The following is a 20,772-nucleotide window of genomic DNA, read 5'->3' on the forward strand; positions in this document are numbered from 1 at the left end:
CACCCAGATGACTATGACACGTCACCATGTATGTACTAGAGACCACACTCACTCGTCATCTGCTCACTCCTCTGCTGCGAAGACAGACACTTCCTGTTCCTTAGCCCCAAGGCCTTGGCCTGTCCTGACCAGAGGGGCCCTTGGTGCTGGCCTTGTAGCCAGGCTCTAGTCTAGACCCCGCAGCACTCTGGGGCTCTCCATTACCCCAGCCCCCAATGACTATCACACCCTGCCTCCAGCCACGTCCCCCTGCAGGGTTCCAGACTGGATACCCCACTGCCCCCTGGACCTCCGTCTGGGTGGCCCCAGGCACTGCACAGTCCCCACCCCACCATGCACTCTCCAGGGAGAGTGCTACCTCCAACAAGGCTACCTCCGACCTAGGTGGGACCTTTGAGCAAATTAGAAAAAAATGCCTCTTCCTTCAGGAGCCCCACAGCAGGACCTGCAGCTCAGCAAAGAGGACAGGCTAGGTTGCAGGACCCCCTCTCCCAGCTCTCACCTCACCCCCTCCTAGCCAGATACCCTTGGACAGTGCACAACATGCACATCGCACACAGTGGACCTGGTGAGAGGTAGGCCATTTTAACAACCCCTTGGGGTAGCCAGTTGAGCATCATCCTAAAAAAATATAAAACCAGTTTTATTCATGCCCATGGTGCATTAAAGACTAGGGGACAGTAAACATCCCTGAGCTCAATTTCAGGCCTAGCCCTAATTCCCACCCTAATCTTGAAAGACTATCACTTTCTACAACTTTCATGTCTGTACTGTTTAAAGTTTTTATAGTTGTGTATCACTTTTATAATTAGAAGACAAAATGATAAAAGTCTCTTAAGTCTATTAGAATTGAGTTTGTCCCAGTACGTTCCTCAAAACCATTATTAAAAAATACCCTTATGATTTTAAATGTAACATGAGTAGACGACTAAGAGGACAGTGATAAACGAAGCTGATTTCCTGGGCCATCTGGACTGGAGAATGAGAAACTGAGACCCAAAGCTCACTCCCTCCCTCCCACCATGGTCTTATCCTCCCCAAGGTCTAAAACACAGCCTAGCAGATAAGGACGGGAAGGCCAGCAGCAGAGTGCAGCCCAGGGACTTTCAAATGGGAAATGGACTGAGGTCCATTAGTAAACATGAGACTTCAGAGTCCCGTGGTTGGTCCTCTAGACAGCATCTGACCCCATCCTAGCCCTGACCGTCACCCACGTTTCCCCAAACCCCACCGGGGGCCCCCTCATGCCCAAGCCCCACCCTGAAGAGGGTCAGCTAGGAAGGAAGGTATGGAATCAAGTGTGACTATCTGGAGTACCTCACTTGCAAATTAATGAAACTGAAAGTTAAATGATTTGGGGTTTAGGCCTTGTCAAAGTCTGTGACATTCGAATCCCCCTTGGCCGACCATGTACTCCCACCTTCAAACAGATCACTCAGGATCACTCTGGGCCATTCCCTCCCATTTCTCCTGAGCCTCCTCATTACCTTATTTTGACACACACCTCCCTCTCCATCCCCACTGCGCCCATCCACTCCAGCCTCCCAGGCAGGCCTGGATCTCCAGGGCCTCCTCCCTGCTTCCCGCCCTTGCCCCACCTTTAGCCAGCACACCCTTCAGCCTACCCCGTAACTGCCCCCAAGGCAGAGCCCCTCACCTAACCCTAACCACATAGCCCTGACCCACACCCAACTTCCCTGTGCCCCAGGCCTTCACTGCTCAGGCACAGCACCTGAGGAGACCTGGGACACTCCCCGCAGGAGCACACGCGGCTCTGGTCTGTCCCCTGACCTCAGGCACCGTAGTCCTCTCCTCAGCTGGGGGCTCCCCAGGTAGGGTAAGGCCAGGGCTGCTACAGGGTTACTCCAGGAAGGTCCTCCTCTGTGTCCACTGCCCCCTACAGCGGGGCAGGGTGGGGACGGGGCAGGGGGGTGGCTCTTAACACTATAAATGAGGCAGAAACAGGAAGAAACAGGGCTGACCACATGGTGGGTGGGAGCGCCCAGGGCTGACAATAGGTTCCCAGGCAGCAGGAGTGGGCAGAACCAGAGTCACATGCTGGGACTCTCAGAGGGGTTGAGGGCTAGCCCTGGCCCTGGCCTGGGAGAGGGACGGAAGGCTGCTTGACTCCATGCTCTCTGAGCTGCCCCAGAACCTGATGTGCCTACCCACCCAGGAGGAGAGACTTGGCTCCCCTGCACCTGAGAACTAGCAGCCCAGGAGAACAGAGACCCGAACCTCCCTCTCCCTAGGTGGCCCCTGGAATGGAGAAGCCCAAATATAAGCAGACCCCTTGATGCTGGCACCTGAAAGGAGTAAGCTGCCTGTCTGCCTGGGGTGGAGGTGACCAGACTGGCAGGGCGGGCGCTGGAAAGGAGAGAGAGAGACCGGGTACCGGCCTCACAGGCTCTGGCCTCCAGTGTGATGTGTGATCTCAGCCTCCCCAGCTGTAGAGCCAGACAGAAGACGAGAAGCCTCCCTGACTCGGCCTCTCCTCTCCAACTCACGGAGAACATTCTAACCCACTATCCGACCGGGCCATCCCTGCCTAAAACAACAAAAGGTGGTGATTATGAAGTGCTTACCATCTACCAGGTGCTGTGCTAAACACCTGTGGATTGCTTTATACCATCCTCACGACAGTCAAGAAAGTGAGTGGTTTTAGCCCACCTTAGAGATGAGAAAGAAACTAAGCCTCAGAGAGGTTAAGTAACTTGCCTAAAATAACACAGGAGCCAGCATCTGACCCAAGGGCTGCCCGGGCCCCTCCTTCTACTCCATCTCCGCAGAGGGAACAGTGCAGAGGAAGGCAGAGAGCAGGGAGGACACGGGGGGGTTGAGTGGGCAAGAGAGAGGGAGCATGAGTGCAGGCTGAGAAGGGCCTTGAAGGCTAATGCTAAGACACCTGCCCTTACTGTTCAGACAGCTGGAAGCCATGAAGGCAGCAGGGCGCTTCCGGGATGGATCACAGGGCGGCAGGTGGGCGGGTGGCCGGGCGCCCAGGGGTGCCCGGCTGCTGGGAGACTTGGGAATTCACATAATCTCTGAGTCTCCAGTTCGCCATCTGCACGATGGGGATTACGACAGTTCCACCATGCAGGCTTGTGAGGAATGAATGCATGCCTTCAAAACACAGCCCAAATCTGACCGGTTCTCACTCTCCAGAGACTTCCCACCTCCCCCAGACTAAACGCCAAAGCCAGTACATGGCCTGCCAGGCTGCACGGTCTACCCCCACTGTCTCTGCCTCCTTGCTGTTACTCCAACCCACTCTGTGTGCTCTAACCTCAGAGCTGGGCACTGGAGCTCTTCTGCCTGGAATACTCTTCCACCCATCTGATGACTCACTCCCACACTTTTTCCAGCACTTTCTCAGAGGCAAGGCCTTCCTTCCCTGAACACTCTACCTAAAAATGTGCCCCCCGTGAGTCCCTGACCCTGTGTCGTTTTTCACCTTATCACTGTTGGGTTACATACTCGGATGCCACATACCACTGTTGGGTTACACTACATTTATTTGTTCATTGTCAGTCTCCTCAACCAGAGGACAGGGCCATTGTCTCATTCACAGCCCTATGCCCAGTAGCCAGAAGTGGCCGGCCCCTGGAGAAATGGATGAATGGACATTCACAAAGGCCTGGCTCACCTCAGTCAGGAGCTTGGGACAGGGGCCTGCGATGCGGGTAGGGAGAGGGATGGTTGGACAAGGTGTCCAATAAGGTGTCAAGGTTCAGACTGGAGTTCTAGGAGTCAAAGATTCAACTCCGAGGTTCCTTGGCCCCCTCTGTGGTTGGGCTTGCCCCTTCTCTGCACCTGAAGCTGCCGCAGCCACCTCCTGCTGTGCTGGCCTGATAAAGCCCACTCAGGGAGCCCTCACCCGCACAGAGGAAGTGTGACTCTCAGACCCCCCACCCCCACCCCGCCCGCCTTGCTGCCCACCCGGAGCAGGTCAGAGCCCGCCCAGACTTCCAGGAGTCTCTGAGACCAGCCCTGCCCCCTCTGCCCTGCCTACCCCTTCCATGACTATTACCCCGTGGGGTTCAAAGGGCCTCCACCCTCTGGCTCCTGTCACTCACTCCTCTCCCATCTCATTCCCTCCACTCCCACTGCCTGACACTTGACCTCCAGGTCTTTGCTTATACCGTTCCCTCTGCCTAGAACATCATTCTCTCCCTTGCTCTTCAGGGTAGAGCTTCAAGTGCACTTGAAGTTCAAGTGTCAACTTCAAGGGTCACCTGCTCCAGGAAGCAGTCTGTGACTTGCATGGCCACAGCCCTGATCACACTGGGATGTCACTATCTGTGACTCTCTCCTCACAGACTTGGCTGGGTGCTCCTTGAAAGCAGGACCAGGGTCTGATTCCCCTGCATCCAGCCTGAGGTTGGCAGACAGTGAATATCTGCTGATTGAATGAACATCTCCCAATTTTATACATGGAAATTTAGTGCCCAGGCAAGTGATGACTTGTCCAAGGTCACAGTGCAATCAGTGGCCGGAATGTGGCTAGAACCTGGCCTCTGGCTTCCTAGATCATGCACCTCCCATTCCCCTCGTGCCCACCCAGTTACAGCTCTAGTCTCCTGCCTGCCAGACCCCAGGCCTGCCTTCCCCCAGCGCTCCATACCCACCAACTACCTGCTCCTTAGGCACTGGGCACCCAGAGAGGTGCAAGAAACCAAACTAACCAGGGCCACAGGGCAAGTCAGCACCAGGACCCAGGACGCCCAGACTGGACCCCCTTCCACTAGCCTGTTCCTTGGAAGAAGTGGGAGGGACCAGTCCCCTCAGGTGACCTCAGAGATATGGCAGCAACCCCCGCCCCGACTTGGGCTAGGCAGGCCCAGCACGGAGAAATATGGGTTTTCAGGTCACTGGCAATAGAGGCAAATGAGTGTCCTGGTTCATGTCTCAAAAACAGAAACTGGAACAGAACCACTAGAACAACTAGATGTGCTCCCTGGATCTTTGGCCTCCCTCCCTAGGCTTAGTACATCTATTTTCACAGCTGAGGAGACAGAAGAGGGAGGAAGAGCCCCAGTCTGAGGGGAGAGGTAGGCGTTTAGCTGAGGCTCCAGCACCCCTTCAGCAAGCAAGACAGACCCCACCCCAAAGCTGGCCTGTTGTCATCTGGCAAAGCCTCGTCCCCAACCCTGCTCTCCGAAGCGCCCTTTTCCCCCACCAGGCTAGGGTTGGCTCTGGGAACAAACTCTGCCATTTCAGCTGCAGACTCACAGTGGCCTGCCTAGATGAAGGTCCCTGCTTAAATGGATAAAGCCTCACCTAGCTCACATATCAAGGAGCGCAACGCCCAGCACCTCCTACCCCGATCCACTGGGATGCTGAATGCTGATCACACCTGCACAAAGGTGAAATCACAGGTCCTCCAAGGATGCATCTGGGCCCAATAGCACCCACGGGCACATGCACGGTGCCTGCCCAGAGGGTGCGGAGCAGGAAGGAGATTGGAAGCACAACCCAGGAAGGAACACACCCAGCCAGGAAGTCTCCAAGGAGGAAAACACTTCTCTCAGGGGAGGGAACAGGCCACCTTCCCACAAGGTGGCTCCCACTCTCATGCCCAAGGCCCTTTGAGGGCAGCTGCTGTGCCCATAGGCTCAGAGGGGCACCGGAAGGAGCGGGTGAGGGTGGCAGCATTGCAAAATATTCAAAGGCCCTGAGCCAAGGCCCAGCCTCCCTGCCCCCTGAGGAGGGGCAGTGCCTCCCTTAGGGCTCCCAGGCTCAGGTCTCTGTCCACCAGACTGTCATGGCCCTTGAGCCTGGCTCTGATCCTCCAAGACTGGACCTGGGCCTGCTGAGCCACATTCCATGTTGGCCCTGGGAGGACCTGGCTCACCCATCAGCGTGACCCAGACCTTGCTCGGTGACCCAGCCAGCCATCAGCTCTCCCTGGGCCTCCCCTCAACCCCATCCTGGTATCCAGGATGACAGCCCCACTGCCAGCAAATGAAGAGGATGCCTGGCTTCTACCTGTTCCCTCCCCGTTCCCCACCGAGGTGGCTCTCTCTTCTGCTACCACCTAGTCCCTTCTAGGGTCTGGTTCTCAGATTTCTTGAAAGGCGACAGCTGGGTGCTCATGCTGGGGGTGGGGGTGCAGAGAGCACACGGAGCCTGGAGGCCGGCTGTACCACTGACCCCCAGGAGCAGCTCTGAGAAGCTCCAGGCCTTGTCTGTCTGGCACCAGCCAGCCAAGGTGTGGCACAGGACTCAGCCTCAACTCAGGGGTTATCCAGCCCAATTTGAGGCTTTGCAGGCTCTTGGAACCCAGAATTTTGGAAATTTAGAAGCTGGGAATCACCAGCACACAAAACCCTGGAATCCTTGAATCCCCAATGCCTAGAATCTCACTCAGAATCCTAAAATCCTAGCTGCTCAATGTGGGGAGAGAGAGGAGTGGAGAAGGTCCCCTACCCCACCTTACCTGCTCTGTTTGATTCGTTCCTGTCCTGATGTGTCCACACCTAGAGACTGGGGTGGAAGCTGCCTCTGTAAAGATCAAGGGAAGCTGAGTTCAGAGCCCTGGCCCCGGCATTGTGGTGGAAAGGAGGAGAGGGGAGAAGAGAATGCCAGGAGCAAGGCAGTGCCCTCTGGGGCAGTAGGGAAGGAGGCAAAGGAGACCCAGGCATATGGGGTAGCAAGATGCAGGGGCAGCTCCCCAGTCCTGGGGGCTGTCCCACTCCAATACTGGCCTGGCCAGAAGGAAGTAGGGCCAGGCCAGACTACCCCAGTGAGAAAGATGTTAGTTCCTTGCCATGGGAATGGAGACAGAGGAGTGGTCATGAGAGGTCCCAATCCTCCTCTCTCTCCCCCTTGCCCTCACAACAATGAAGATAATAAGGAGGATGAAGATTTTGCCACATTCCTCCCTGCTGTGGTCGGTGGGGGAAGGTGGCCTCTCTGACCTCTGAATCCTCCTCTGGACCCCTCTGGCACTGAGCACCACACTCTTGACCATAGCTGGTCCCTGTTTCTTGGCCTCGCGGCTCTGGAACCATGTCCCCCAGGTTTGTTCATTCAGTCACTGACATCTGGCTGGTCCACATCCCAGGCACCATAAGGGGACTCAGTTTGGGCAGGGAGAAAGACTCAGGCCCTGTGAGAAGGCAGGTGGGCAGCGTGTGAGGGAAGTCAGGGCTTCAGAGGCCCAGGAGGCCCTGACCAGGCCCCAGGCAGGGAGGTGGCATGCGGGCCTCAGAGCCTCTGCCTGGGTGTCGGTTCCAGCTCTCCCTTTCCTCAGCTGAGGGACCACAGGCAAGTCCCTTGGCTTCTGCTCACCTCAGTCTCCTCATCAGCAAAACAGGGCCCGGGAGAGCCGTTGTATTCAACAAAGCCCAGAGCAGACAGGACAGGACAAGAGCAGCGAGCAGACCTCCAAGAGGTGCTTGTCCCCATGGGGGGCTCAGAACTTGACAGCAGTCGGTCCCGTCTACAAGCAGGGTGCCCATGCAGGCCCGCCGTCCCCACAGCTGGCTGCCAGCAATGTCACTTGACCATGTGGCCCTCCACGCCCTGCCTGCCACCCAGACTGGGAATTCCCAGGGTAGAACAGGGTTTGGATCTCCTCCACCTGCAGTGTCTCCCAGTGCTCAGAGTTCTCACTGTGAGGAGGGAGAGATTCAGACTCCCAGCTCTTCCCTGTAATGGGTGATCTTAGGCAAATCACTTCACCTTTCCGGGCCTGTCTCCTCAACAAAATGGGAATGGTACCTACCCCACCAGATTATTCTTGAGGATTAAATCAGTCCAAAAAAATGCTTCCACAGTGCCTGGCACATAGTAAGCTTCCAAGAAACAGTAGCTACTGCCACTATTACTACTACTGTTAAATAATAATGTTGTTACTGAACTGGCCACTGAATTCCATATCCCCTCCCAGCCACTCGGACTGTCCCAATGGTCTGGAGCAGATGTCCTGAGTACAGGACAGACCTTTTCCCTTCTCAACTGTGCTCAAAAGGCTGAGACAGAGGAAAAACTCCACAGGAAGGTCACGTGGAAGACCAACCAGGCACTGTCCCCCCAGCCCCCGGCCATCCCTGACACCTGGGGGTCATCGGCCTCTTTGGGCTGTCCTCCCCAGGGCCCTCATCAGAATGTACAGGTCTGGGGGCCTGATGGGGGCAGGGGTAAGGGGACACGATGTCCTCTCTGATCAGGGCTGGGGGGACTGGTGTTGAGTTAGAGGCAGGGCCTGAGCTCTGTGGGCAGTGTACTTGTAGGGGATCTCTGAGGGCCCCTCGTATCTTCCTGCTGTTCAGATCCTTGGAGCAGCCGCCTTAGCACAGAACCCCTTCCTGAAATATGAAACACCCCTCTGTGCAGGGCCATGAAGGGGGCTGAGGTCAGCCAGACTGAGACCAGAGGAGGGGGTGAGAGGGCCCACCCAAGGGTCTGGACTCTACCCGTCAGGGAGGGCTGGGTCTGCTTGGCTGGGGTCACACTCTGCTCAAGGCTGCCTTGGCCACCACCCAAGGGAAAGCCCCTCACTGAGTGGACCCTGGACTGAGCTCAAGGGGTAAGGTCAAGCCGGGGGAGGGGAAATCAGGCAGAAGGAGGCAAAGGAACACCTGACTGATCCTGCCTCTACCACTTATTTGCTGTTTGGGGAGGACGAAAGTGGTTCACATACATAAAAGTGCCCACACCAGTGCTCTGTGCCTATTACTACCATCCTTCTCAGGGATGTGACTACTCAGCTTTCTGAGGTTGTTCCCCCCTCCATGTTACTGGCTGGTGATCCCCGTCTCATGGAATGATATGAAGTGAAATAAAGTGCAAATGTACAGCGTCAGGAACACGATAGGAGCTCAAGTCAAACAGAGCTCCCTCCCTTTCCCTCTTCTTACTCCAAGAGGGCCCAGACTAGGGGTCGGATCAGTCCTGACCCCCACCCACCAGGGCTCACTGCCTGATCCTGGTCTGATCTCTGGCCCTTGGCCTCAGTCTCCCCATCTGTGAAAAAAGCTTTTGGGCCAAGTGGTATCTGAGTGTCCATGACCATATCTATTCCAGTCTCCCTCCCACCTCCATTCCCTCCTTCCTTCTCCATTTCCAACTCATGTCCTACTGCATCCCTCCTGCTGCAACAGAACCCGTGGGAGCCTAAAGTTGGGTGGAGGGGACAGCTGGTGAGCAAGCGGTATGAGGCCTCCAGCAACCCAAGGCCCACCCCAGGCTCCCAAGGGTTAAGATCCAGAGCGAAGGGCGGGGGGTGGGGGTGTTCAGCAGGGTCAGCGCTGGACAGGCGGGCCTAGAGCCCAGGGCCTGCCTCCCCTTCCCCCACCCTGGGAACAGAGGCTACTTGTTTGGGCATCAGCCGGCTGGCTTTGAGCTTGGCTAAAGGAAGAGTGGGGTGGGGAGGGGAGAGGGCCCAGAGAATAGAGGGAACTCCCCTCTCTTTAGCCGATGCCCTAGTCTTAGTCCTAGGCTAGTCCACCACTCGCCCCTAGGACTCTCAGAGGCCCCTTACCCCTCTGAACTGACCCCTTCCCTCCAGGTTCTCTCGTTCCTTCATTCAAACACTCATTGCAGGGGATAAGATTTACACTCAGGCCCAATTCTTCCCCAGTGGTCTCTCTCTCGAGCATGAGACCAGGGGTTATCAGCCCATCCTACAGATGGGGAAATGGAGGCTCTGAGAAGTGTGGGGACTTGCAGAGTCACATGTTCGATGGCTGCACAGGGACTACCCCACGTCCCAGTCATCCCCAGGGCTCTGCAGGCCCTTCCCCACAGAGCTCCAAGGAGACCTTTCCCAAGCTGTGCCACTATGAAGGACTGAAAGGTGAGGCACGGAGAAGCAATAAGCAACCCACCTGTGAGGTCCCAAAGGACCTAGAAGATATTTTTTTTTTTTTGGATGGGGAGAAAATTTCTGGAGAGGAAGGGTGGGTAAGACAAGCAACCTGCACAAAGGGCTGAGGTTTCAGGTACAGAAAAGCCTGACTGGAGCCTGAGAGGCGGTGGGGGTGAGGCTGGGGCGATGAAGCGTGGGGGCAATCTGGGCCCCAGGTTGCCTCTGCCACCTCACCAGTTGTCAGGACTGTGCCTGGAATGACCCCCTTTTGCCCGACTCCTGTGAGCAAGTGGTGAACGAGGAGGCAAGGTCCCCCAAGCCAGGATCTGGACAATCCCCAACCAGCCATGGGACACATGGGGATGAGTTCTCGCTATACCCTGCCCCAGCTACCCCTTCCAGCCATACCCATCTCCTCAAATATACCACGAAAATTCCTGCCTTTGCACAAGCTGTGCTGTCCTCTGGAGGGTCCTTATCCTTGCTAATTGCCACTTCACTTCCAAGGCGCATTCCAGTCATCTCCTTCTCCCTGGGCCTCCAAGAGTCCCAGTCCCTGATTCTATCTCAGTACCTGTCTGCACTTGTCTTCCAGATTCTGCTGGGATCTTTCTACCCTGTAATGAGCTTGCTGGGAGGTCTCCCCTAACCTGGGCACGCTCTGCTTTCCAAGGACAGACATCCTGGGTGCCTCAGTCTGGACCTTGGTGCTCAGCACACAGTCAAATCCTACCTGAATACCTCCACAAATCTGTACCACCCTGCAGCAACCACCCCCCCCCGCCGGCCCGCTGCCAGCCCCTTCCCTGCAACCAAGCCTGGGGATCAAGGAAAGCTCCCCAGCACAAGAGCTTTGGGGGAGGGAAATGCATATGCCAGAAACCATACTGTGATCGTTCCTGATCAGAGTTCCCCAACACCAAAAACCACCCTTAGAGATCTTGGACCAAATGCCCACCCCATGCCCCCTAGGCTGCACTCCAAGCCTGCTCTCTCCAGTGCCAATAACCCACTCCCGGCTTGACCCCATTCAGTGAATACACATCTCCTCTTTCCAGCAATTGGGCCAGGTAGGGGCTCTTGGGAGGCCATGCCCCCATTTACTGGTGGGGAATTGAGGCACAGAGACCGGAAGTAGTCTGCCCAAGGTCACTGGAGCCCCAGGTTCAGGGCAAAGGGTCATACGAAAGTGCAGAGCTGTAAGGGTCTCCGCGGTTAACGAGGTGGGAGCCTTCATTTCACAGATGAGAAAAGCAAGGCGGCCGAGGGCGGGCTGGCTCCGGCTCCTGGGAACCTTCATGCCAAAGGACTAAGAGCTGGAAGCCCCCTGACCCGCCGGTTTGCCCTCCTCCCTACCGACTCTGGCCCGACCGCACATCCTCAGGTGATGACCCTCATCCCCATCACCAGACGAGAGCAGACAACTACCCTAGGAGAAACGCCCGCGGAAGTAGGCGCCGGGCGCACAACCGGCGCGCGGCCTTGGCGTTCCCTTCTGCGAAATGGGGAAACTCTGGTCAACACCTGGCGAAGGGGCGGCGGGCGGGGAGGTCCCGGCAGCCTCACTTACCTGTTCTGACCGAGGACTCCACGCGGGGACGCGGGGACCCGGGACCCGGGGTCCCGGCGCCGTCACTGACTCACGCCGGCGTAGTGAACTCGCGGCCGCAGGCCGGGCGCGCCCACCCCGCCGGGTGCTTCCGCCCGCCCCACGTGACGCCCCGGGGAGGGGAGGGCCGGAGGGGCAGGGACCCGCCCCCTGCTCCGCCCCGCCTAGTCGCGGTCTCTGAGTCCGCGGGCCTGGCCCGCCTAGCGGACCCGTCCGTCTGTGCGTCTCCCGTGCCCCTCTCGTTGCTGGCAGATCCGTCTCTATCTCGTGAGGTTCAGATCTACCTCCACCTCTCCGCCCGCTGAGTCTCCATCTCTTCCTGAATCTCCCAGCCTCTTGCCACCCTTCTCCTGGTGACTCTACCCCCCGGGGGGGCGGCGGGAAATGAGCCACACAACACTCCCAAACCCCCTCCCGCCCCAGGGGCCCAGACCCCCAGGGTGGAAAGAGGCAGTTGGAGGCAGGACGACCTAGGTCCCTAACCTTCTCCTCCTGGAAGTCCTTCCCCACCTCATTCTCCGAGGATATCCCACCTCCCTCTCCGAGCCCACATCCCCCAGGGGCAGGGTGGTGGGGAAGAGTCCTACCCAAAGGGCTCCAGGATCCCTTGACAGAAGGCTGCATACAGCCTGAGGTCCTGGCACCAAGACACCTTCACTGGCTGAGACTGGGGAGATGTCTGCCCATCCTGCCAGCACATACACAGATAAGGGCCCTGGGTTTGGCAGGAATTCCTGGGTCCTGTGTCCCTGTCACCTCTGGGACCAGCCCAGTCAAGAGACCCTAATTTCTCTGTGCTTCTATTTCTCCAAATGCCCGATGGAGATATTTGAAAGAACAGCTCTCACCAGGATGGGGCATGGGGGTTGACTCTGAGATTAGGAGTCATTAATCTGAGCACCTACTACATGCCAGGCCCAGTGCTGGGCAACTTATTCCTTTTATCTGAATCCTCATACCTCTCCTTGAAGGCAAAAATCATCACCCCAGGTTAGGGATTAGAATATGAAGCTCCAAGAAGTTCCAGGACTTGTCCAAAGTTACAAAGCCAGTATTGGGCAAGCCTGGGATTGGAACCCAAGTTTTGGTGAGTTATAGAATCTCCTGCCTACACTCCACTGGACATCCACCTTGCCCCTCTAGAAAAGAGTCAACTCCAAGTAGGCTATATCTTCCTGATAAGGCTAAGGCCAGTCACTTTCCAGGAGGGGAGGACAGGGCCAAACCTTGAAGAGCACTTCCCAGCTCCAAATTCATATGGGGTGCAAAAACACTAGAGAGGGGCAGAGCACAGAGCCCTCCTCCTCCCAATCTGATAGCAGGGGTGTCCCTCAGGCAGCAGAGGGTACCTGGAGGTCATCGAGAACAAGGGAGATTCAGGCACCCCTCTAGATCTCAAAGCCTAGACTTCAAAACAGCCAGGTGGAACACAGTACCAGGGGACTGGCATCTGATCACTTGCAAAGGACTGGGAACCCAACCTTTTCTGTTAACACAGGCCTGAGGTCTTCAAAGTGACCTAGGGAAGTCTCGAATCACAGGACCTGGTCCCTCCACTGCACTGGAGTCTGATGACCCTCATTGCAACCCCCAACCTTCCTCCTCCAGAACATGCTGTCCCCAATCTTCATTCTGAGGCCCACAGACATGTGGTCTGAGACCCAGGAACCTCGCCCCCTTCCTTCCATGATGACTGGAGACGGTCAGACCCTCCACTTCTGCAGCTTGTACTCACATGGTAGAACCTCACCCTCTGACCCCTGACCCGAGGCCTCTGGCCAGACCTACTTCTTCTCTTAGAGCAGTGAAAGATGGCCAAAGAGCCTGGAGCAAATGGCAGAAGGAACAGGCAACAAGGACGGGTGAATGGATGAGGGAACTAATGAATAGACACAGGAGAAGAGAACACACTATGGGCAGGAGGCAGGGATGAGATAACCTGACATACTCCCTCCTCCCCACCTACACATGGGGAAATGAGGGGTTGCCTAAAGGGGCAAAGGCCAGGTGATCAATAATGAAATTAACAAAATGAACTCTAGGAGATGGGGATTAAGGGCAGCGGCGGGTGGCGGTCGTGCCCCAGGGAGGTGGGAAGCAGGCACAGCGACGAGCCGGCTGAGGCTGTGGGATCCTTTATTGGGGCTGCGTCCAGCCAGGCCGCCGCACCAGCCTGGGCCCGAGCCCAGCGTCCCTAAGAGGCACAGGGTGTGGGGGAGGGGAGAAAGCGCGGGAGGATCCGCCACCCCTGGCCCCACTCCATCTTGTCTTGGTCCCTGCGGTGGTGCCGCGCTCAGGTGAGCGAGGTGTCATCGTCGCTGCCCTCGCCGCCTGCGCCACCCAGGCGCTCCTCCCGGCTCTCTGTCACCGCGCTCTCATCGATGTTCTCCAGCGAGTCCGCGTGCTGCACGGAGAGCTCCGACAGCGCCAGGCTCGGCAAGGGGCTCTGCTCTGGGTGGAGCCACGGCTTGAAGTGCGGCTGATGCTTCTGCTTCCATTCAGGGTACTTGACGCACGCCTTGTACATCTTCTTCATGGCCTGCGGGGCCGCCGCACAGCCGAGTCAGGGGTGGACGCGGACGGGGACTGAGTCTTCGCCACGTCCCGGCCTGTGCCCTCCAGCGGCTCAGTCCCCGGCTCCCGGGATCCTGACTCTGGCCCATTTCATGACTCCGCCCCTCAGCCCTGACTCCGCCCCCTGACTCCCAGTCTCCATCCCTGACCCACCCCCTCATCCGAACCCTCTCCCCCAGCTTCCATACCCCAAAGTCCCAAGGCCACTCACCTTGGGAGCCAGGAACTGAGAAGATTTATTCACTACCCACTTGGGTAAGGAGCCTATGAGAGCAGGGAAGGGTAATGAGGAGAGAAGGAAAGCAGCCGCCTCAAGGACCCAGCCCCCACCAAACATACATACCAGCCCGCTCCTTCCAGCCTGGGGCTTCCAAAGAGACTACCCTCTTCTCTCCGGGAGGTGGGGGGGGGGGGGAGGCTGTGAGGCAAGTCCTATAAGACTACATCATCCTCACTTTCTCTTTCCACCTCAGCCCAAGGTCTCCAGGCTCAATTCTGTTGTGTCCCCCCAGACCCACCCCCTACACCCCTCCTGTCCCTCTGCTGAGCCCCAGAGGACCGTATGGAAGAAAACCACAGGGTCCTACGTGACCACAGGCTACAAGTAGGTTGAAATCATGACCCACCCAGCTCCCGCCTGCCACCTCCCCTCCACTGACATCCCCCTTCTCATACCCAACCTGTGAATGGCCTTGATGCTCAGCCCCTCATCTACCCATCTTTCCACGCCCCCTGCCCCAGGGGGCTGCTACATAGGCCTCTTGGCTGAGTACCCCACCCTGGCCTGACCTGGAATCCACAGCCCACCTGCCCACCCTTTCTCATTCCCAAGTGTCTACTCTGCCTCCCAACACTCAGTGAGGTGCTAGAGGGCCCTGGGCCTGGGTCACTGGACCCTCAGTGGGGCCGGGGCATACCCGGGCAAAGATGTTCAGGGCTTACCCACCCTCTAGACAGTCACCCATTCACTCACTCACTCCACATCCACTCCATGATACCTACTCTGGCACAGTCCCAGGGACCCAAAGAGCAGCTCACTGTCTGGGGCCCAACTGGGGCCAAGGGCTCTGCTAGAGGGGAATGAGCCCGCCAAGCAGGGAGCCGGTGGTGACTCTGGGTATCGGTGACTTTGGTATTGGAGACAAAGGAGGTGACATCTGAAGCAGCCCTAGGGGCATGAGTGAGAAAGGAGAGGTGTTTCGAGGCTGAGGGAAAGTGCTGCCTAGACAGGGAGGTGGGACCATGTAAGGTATGAGGAGGCACTGGGAAAGCTGGGGAGGGGGCTTAGACTTTACTCTGAATGCAACAGCCAGAGAAGAATTTTAATCAGAAGAGAGTCATGAGGAAAGGCATGTTTTGGAAAAGTCCCTTGGTAGCTGTAAGGACAGACAAGGTGTCTGAGTATGGAGAGAAAGGACAGATTCAGGAGCTATTTAGGAGGTAGAATCAATAAGAATGGGTGGCCAGATTTGGGAGCTGAGCAGAGGGCACCCCAGTCAACCCCCAGGTTCTTGGCATGGGTGACTGGGGGTTGGAGGCTTAGGAGAAGGCACAACCTAGAAGGGGAGATAGTTCAGCACTGGACACAGTGAGTCTCAGGTCCTGGAAAGATATCTTGAAGGACGAGTCCAGGAGGCCAATGGCCACAGGGATCTGAATCCCAGCAGAGATGCACGTCAGCTGGCCACAGAAGCCTTGGGAATAGCTGAGCCCTCCCAAGGGAAAGAGAACTGAGGCCTGGAAAACTCAGGTCTCCAGGATGGGCAGAGGATAGGAGCCAGCAAGACAGATGGAGTGAGAGTAGCCAGCGAGCGGGAAGCAAGTCAGAGCCTAGGGGTGCGGGAGTCCAGGAAAAGAGCTCCAAGCTTTATCATGGAGCAGCGTCTACCACCTTGGCCTTTGATTTTCAAACCATTATAAAGTCTCAAACCTTGGTTCAAATGATATTTTGGAAGGCAGCTATGCTCACCACTATACCACCAATGCATCAAATGATATTTTGGATGGAGATGCCCCAAAATACAAAACAGCTCCTAATAGAGGCCCTTTTTGATCCCTAATCAAAATTAGGGATCAAAAATCAGATCCCTGGCCTACTGATCTGGTCACATCCCCTGTGGTATAGGAAAGGATCCCATGATGGGCTGCCAGGGCCAAGCCCTCACCTTTGGGGTCCACTTGGGCCAGGTAGGTGATGACGCAGCTCTTGGGCCCCGTGCTCTGGATGAGGTAGCCCGTCTGGATGGACACAGCTCGGACCAAGTCTTTCCGAGGCGGGTATTTCTGGGGATGGAAGGCAAAGGGAAGTGAGACTCAGGGTTGGGACAAAAGAAGTGTCTTTGTGAGTACACACACACACACACACACACAGAATTCGTTAGTTCAAACCCCCTGGCATCCACTCCAGGCCAGGCCTGATGCAGGGGTGAGGAGAAAGGGAGGACTCAGGCTAGGTCACCCCGTTCTCCTCAGGAAAGCCCCCAGTCTGGGGTCATGAGCACATACATGGGCACTCCCACACACACACACACACTCATCTTTGCCCAGGCCAGCTGTACCTGCCTGTCCTGCCTGCCATGGAGAACAAGGTGGCCCAGCCTCAGGGAGGGTCAGAGAAGCCTGCCTCTCACCCCTCGCACCCCCTTTCCCAGCCAGCCCATCGCACTCGCCCACAGTGATGGCCCTCATCACCCTCTTCCCATCTGCCTGAGAGCTCAGCAGGGAGACAAGAGCCATTATTCTCACTATACAGGAAGGAAACTGAGGGCCAGAGAGCATCATGCCCGGGCTGAAGTCACATGAAAGTCATGATGGCAGCCAGAGGCCTCTTCCTGGGCCAGGCCTGCAGGCCCGGTCGTACCTGGCACTTTCCCCTGCCCACCCAGCAGGGGAGGCAGGGAGACTCACGGGATGTTTGACTGAGTAGTTCATAATGATGTAATCAGTGCCCATGGGGAGCCAGGAGCGGAGGGTGATGACATCACGGTTCTTCAGGGGCTTTGGACACCTCCCTGTGGAGTGCAAGGGACAGTTCAGCCAGGCCACTGGCCTGACTACCTGCAAGGGTGGGCACAGCTGAGGCCCAGGACACAGAGATGCCTAGTTAACTGCCAATTCTCCCTGATCCAAATGGGTACCCCTCCACCTCCCAGCCTACAGTCCCAGAGCTGAGACTAGGAAAGGGACAGAGCAGAACCCTCTCCCCTCTCGTCTCGGGCCATTCCTGCTCACCACCTCACACGGCCCTTCCCTTGCTGGCCTGGCTGTTTGTCTATGTGAACGTGAGTATGTGGGAGAACCATAATATTGTGAGTGTGTGTATCTGAAAATGTGTGACTGTGAGCATGTGGCATATGGCCGTGGGCTGCGTACGTGACTGTGTACACGGGTGTGGAGTGTGTATACATGAACACGGGAGTGTCTGTGTGTTTGTGAGTGTGCACCTGTGTGTGCCCAAGTGTCTGGGAACGGGCGGGGCTGTCACAGAGGGCGGCCCTGCATCTCAGCACTCAGGTGTCTGAGCAGCCTGGCCACGGGAGTGACCGCAAGGCGGGCAGGTGGCAGAAAGAGGCTGTGGGCTGGAGGCCTGGCTGGCACCATGTGCTTGCGCCTGCTCACAAGAGTAATAGCCCACGTCGGCGTTGACTGTCAAGCGGGCGATGTCGAAAGTCTCAATGACGTTGCTGTCCCACTTCTTTCGATATTCAATGTCGTGTAGCACGTCATAGAGTGTCTCAGCTGGCACATCTCGGCACTCCATCCGGCACTGCAGACAGACACAGGGGTGGTTGGGGTCACACAAGGCTCCAAGCCCTGGCCAGGAGACCCCAGGGGGGACAGGAAAGAAGGGGAGGAGGAGGAGGAGAACAGAGAAGAACAGCAACCTCTGAAGCCAGCATGGGCTTACGTCTTGCCACAAGCCCTGTCCAGCCCTCCCAGCAGCCACCTGTGCCAGGAGACAGACAGCTCTGTATCCAGAGACCATCTCCCCCTGCTCAGTCTCCCCCAGACCTCGCCTTCCGTCTCAGTCTCCCCCAAACCTCCCCTTCCGTCCCAGTCTCCTTCTCCAGGAAGCCTTCTTGAATGACCAGGCCAGACCTTCTGGACTCCCATACACTAAAATCTATCTGCACCTTCCCAGACCCCTGAACTTCATGGATGGAGGTACACAGAACCTGGAATGGGTACATGTTAAAAGAATTGAAAGCAGAGGGACGCCTGGGTGGCTCAGTCGGTTAAGCGTCTGCCTTCGGCTCAGGTCATGATCCCAGGGTCCTGGGATCGAGCCCCACGTCAGGCTCTCTACTCAGTGGGGAGCCTGCTTCTCCCTCTCCCTCTACTGCTCCCCCTGCTTGTGCTCTCTCTGTCTCTCTCTCTGTCAAATAAATAAATAAAATCTTAAAAAAAAAAAAAAAGAATTGAAAGCATAAATAAACAAATGCCTAAATGGATGATTTTTCTCATCCATGATACTCATCACCTACTGTATCATCTGTGCTCTTTTTTTTTATCCAACAAACATCTTTGGATTTTTTAAAAAGATTTTATTTATTTATTTGACAGAGAGAGAGAGCACACAAGCAGGGGGAGTGGCAGGCAGAGGGAGAAGCAGGCTCCCCGCTGAGCAGAGAGCCCAACATGGGACTCAGTCCCAGGACCCTGAGATCATGACCTGAGCCGAAGGCAGATGCTTAACCGACTGAGCCACCCAGGCGTCTCTGGATTTTTTTTTTTAAGATTTTATTTATTTATTTGAGAGACAGAGAGCGAGTATGGGGTGGCAGGGAGGAGAAGAAGGGGAGGGAGAAGGACAGACTTTGCACTGAGCACAGAGCCAGACACAGGGTGCAGCTCGATCCCAGGACCCTGAGATCCCGACCTGAGCTGAAACCAAGAGTCGGATGCTTAACTGACTGAGCCACCCAGGTGCCCCAAACATCTTTGGATTTCTTACAATTTTTAGCCTTGTCCTCGAAGAGCTTTCCATCTACGGGAGAAAAGAGCCAAGGATACTTTTTTTATTTAGCCCTCAAAACAACTCTGTCAGACAAGAAATCCAAGGAGGAACTTGAGGCCGAGAGAGGTTAAGTAACTTGCCCGAGGCTGCCCAGCTGGTAAGCAGCAGAGCTGGGATTTAACCCAGAACATATGTCTGTAAAAACAGAACTATGTTTTGTTAAGTTTGCACTCAGCAAGATGAAACTTAATTCATGTCCTTGTTCTGTGCTTTTTTTTTCACCCCAAAGCCCAAAACCCCAGGACCAAGTTCCCCTCAGCAACTGGATGAGTTTGCTTGTATAGTTTAAAAAGGTCTCCCAGAACTGGGCATTCAGATGGTGCCAAGGGAGCCACCCATGTTTCTAAAAAAGGATCTATGCAACCATATGAGGGAGAGTCACATTGCCTTTCCTCTAATCTTGTGTTAGACCTTGGCACCACTAATGGTGAGGAAAGGCCACAGGAAGGGCACATCACCACCTATTGGGTATTCTAGGCACCAGTGAACTCATCAAGCCCTGGATATACTTCACTTTACAGAAAATACAGAGGACAGAGAACAAGCTAAATTTCACAAGAATACAACCAAAGGCAGATGGTGAGGCATTCTCCATGGCTACTGGTCCAGTCTCTTCTACAGATCAATGTCCTAAGGGAGGGCCTGGGCTAGACTGGCAGGACACAAGAACCAGATAGAAGGTGTGGTCCTGGATTGAACACCGGCATGGACAAAACAGCTATAAAGGCTATCTTTGAGATGACTGGAGAAATGTGAGTATCATCTGAATATTAGATATGCTGAAATTTGCTGAAACAAAGTGGTGGATTGCTGCCTGAAGAAAAGCAGGTTACAAAAGGGAACACACAGTATAAGCTCATTGGGGGAAAATATATGCACAGAAAAGCCTCAGGAAGAACAATCACTAAAGTGGCAGCAACAGGGGCAATCTCTAGATGATGAGAATATAATGGTTTTCTTTTTGCTGTATTTCTAGTTTTCTAAAATGTATAGTACTGCCTCTACAATAATGAAGATTTAAGTAGAAAGGCCCCCAGAGATACTGAGAGGTGCACTCACCAGATGCCAGGTACTACCCTTTTGTTTTGTTTTGTTTTGGCTTCTCCTCTCCACCCCCTTCTTCCTCCAGCCACCAGCAGAGGAGACAGTCTTCCTTTTTTTTCCTCCAGGCACTATCCTAAGTGTTTTATACACATTACCACATTTTGTTCTCACAGAAAGGCCCCGAGGTATTAGCCCCATTTTAGAATTAAGGAAACCAAAGTTCGCTTTCCAGCCTGGCAGAATGGCTCCTGCAAAGATGGGTGGTGAGAAGATGAAGGGCCATTCTGCCATCAACGACATAATGACCAGAGAACACACCATCAACATTCACAAGAGCATCCACGGAGTAGGTTTCAAGAAGCGTGCCCCTCAGGCACAAAGAGATCCAGAAATTTGCCATGAAGGAGATGGGAACTCCAGATGTGCACATTGACACCAGGCTCAACAAAGCTGTCTGGGCCAAGGGAATAAGGAATGTTCCACTGTATCCGTGTGCAGTTGTCCAGAAACAGAACAAGGATGAAGTTTCACCAAACAAGCTCCATACCTTGGTTACCCACGTACCTGTCACCACTTTCAAAAGTCTACAGACAGTTAATGTGGATGAGAACTAACTGTTGATTGTCAAAGAAAGGTCTAAAACACGAAAGAAAGAAAGAAAGAAAGAAAAGAAAGAAAGAAAGAAAGAAAGAAAGAAAGAAAGAAAGAAAGAAA

At 55.4% G+C, this 20,772-nt stretch overlaps 2 protein-coding genes across 3 annotated transcripts in view; both read right to left on the reverse strand.

The window, feature by feature from the left end:
• The window catches only part of ARAP1 (ArfGAP with RhoGAP domain, ankyrin repeat and PH domain 1), a 62,725-nt gene extending 51,214 nt beyond the window's left edge, over positions 1 to 11,511 (reverse strand). The window contains 2 exon segments of the mRNA XM_032427072.1: positions 6,440 to 6,504; positions 11,385 to 11,511. The gene's annotated coding sequence lies outside the window, so the exon portion shown is untranslated.
• Positions 11,512 to 13,542: 2,031 nt separating this feature from the next.
• The window catches only part of STARD10 (StAR related lipid transfer domain containing 10), a 26,050-nt gene continuing 18,820 nt past the window's right edge, over positions 13,543 to 20,772 (reverse strand). For both annotated transcript variants that reach the window (XM_032427147.1, XM_032427148.1), the window contains exons 3-7: positions 17,616 to 17,763; positions 16,905 to 17,008; positions 16,163 to 16,280; positions 14,209 to 14,261; positions 13,543 to 13,962 (exon numbers count right to left, since the gene is read on the reverse strand). In XM_032427147.1, coding sequence (XP_032283038.1) covers positions 13,717 to 13,962; positions 14,209 to 14,261; positions 16,163 to 16,280; positions 16,905 to 17,008; positions 17,616 to 17,763 — 669 coding nt within the window. In that variant the 3' untranslated portion in view covers positions 13,543 to 13,716. The remainder of the gene's footprint in view (positions 13,963 to 14,208; positions 14,262 to 16,162; positions 16,281 to 16,904; positions 17,009 to 17,615; positions 17,764 to 20,772) is intronic.

The sequence above is a fragment of the Phoca vitulina genome, unplaced genomic scaffold (assembly GCF_004348235.1).
Source record: "Phoca vitulina isolate PV1807 unplaced genomic scaffold, GSC_HSeal_1.0 scaffold36, whole genome shotgun sequence".
Classification (NCBI taxonomy): domain Eukaryota; kingdom Metazoa; phylum Chordata; class Mammalia; order Carnivora; family Phocidae; genus Phoca; species Phoca vitulina.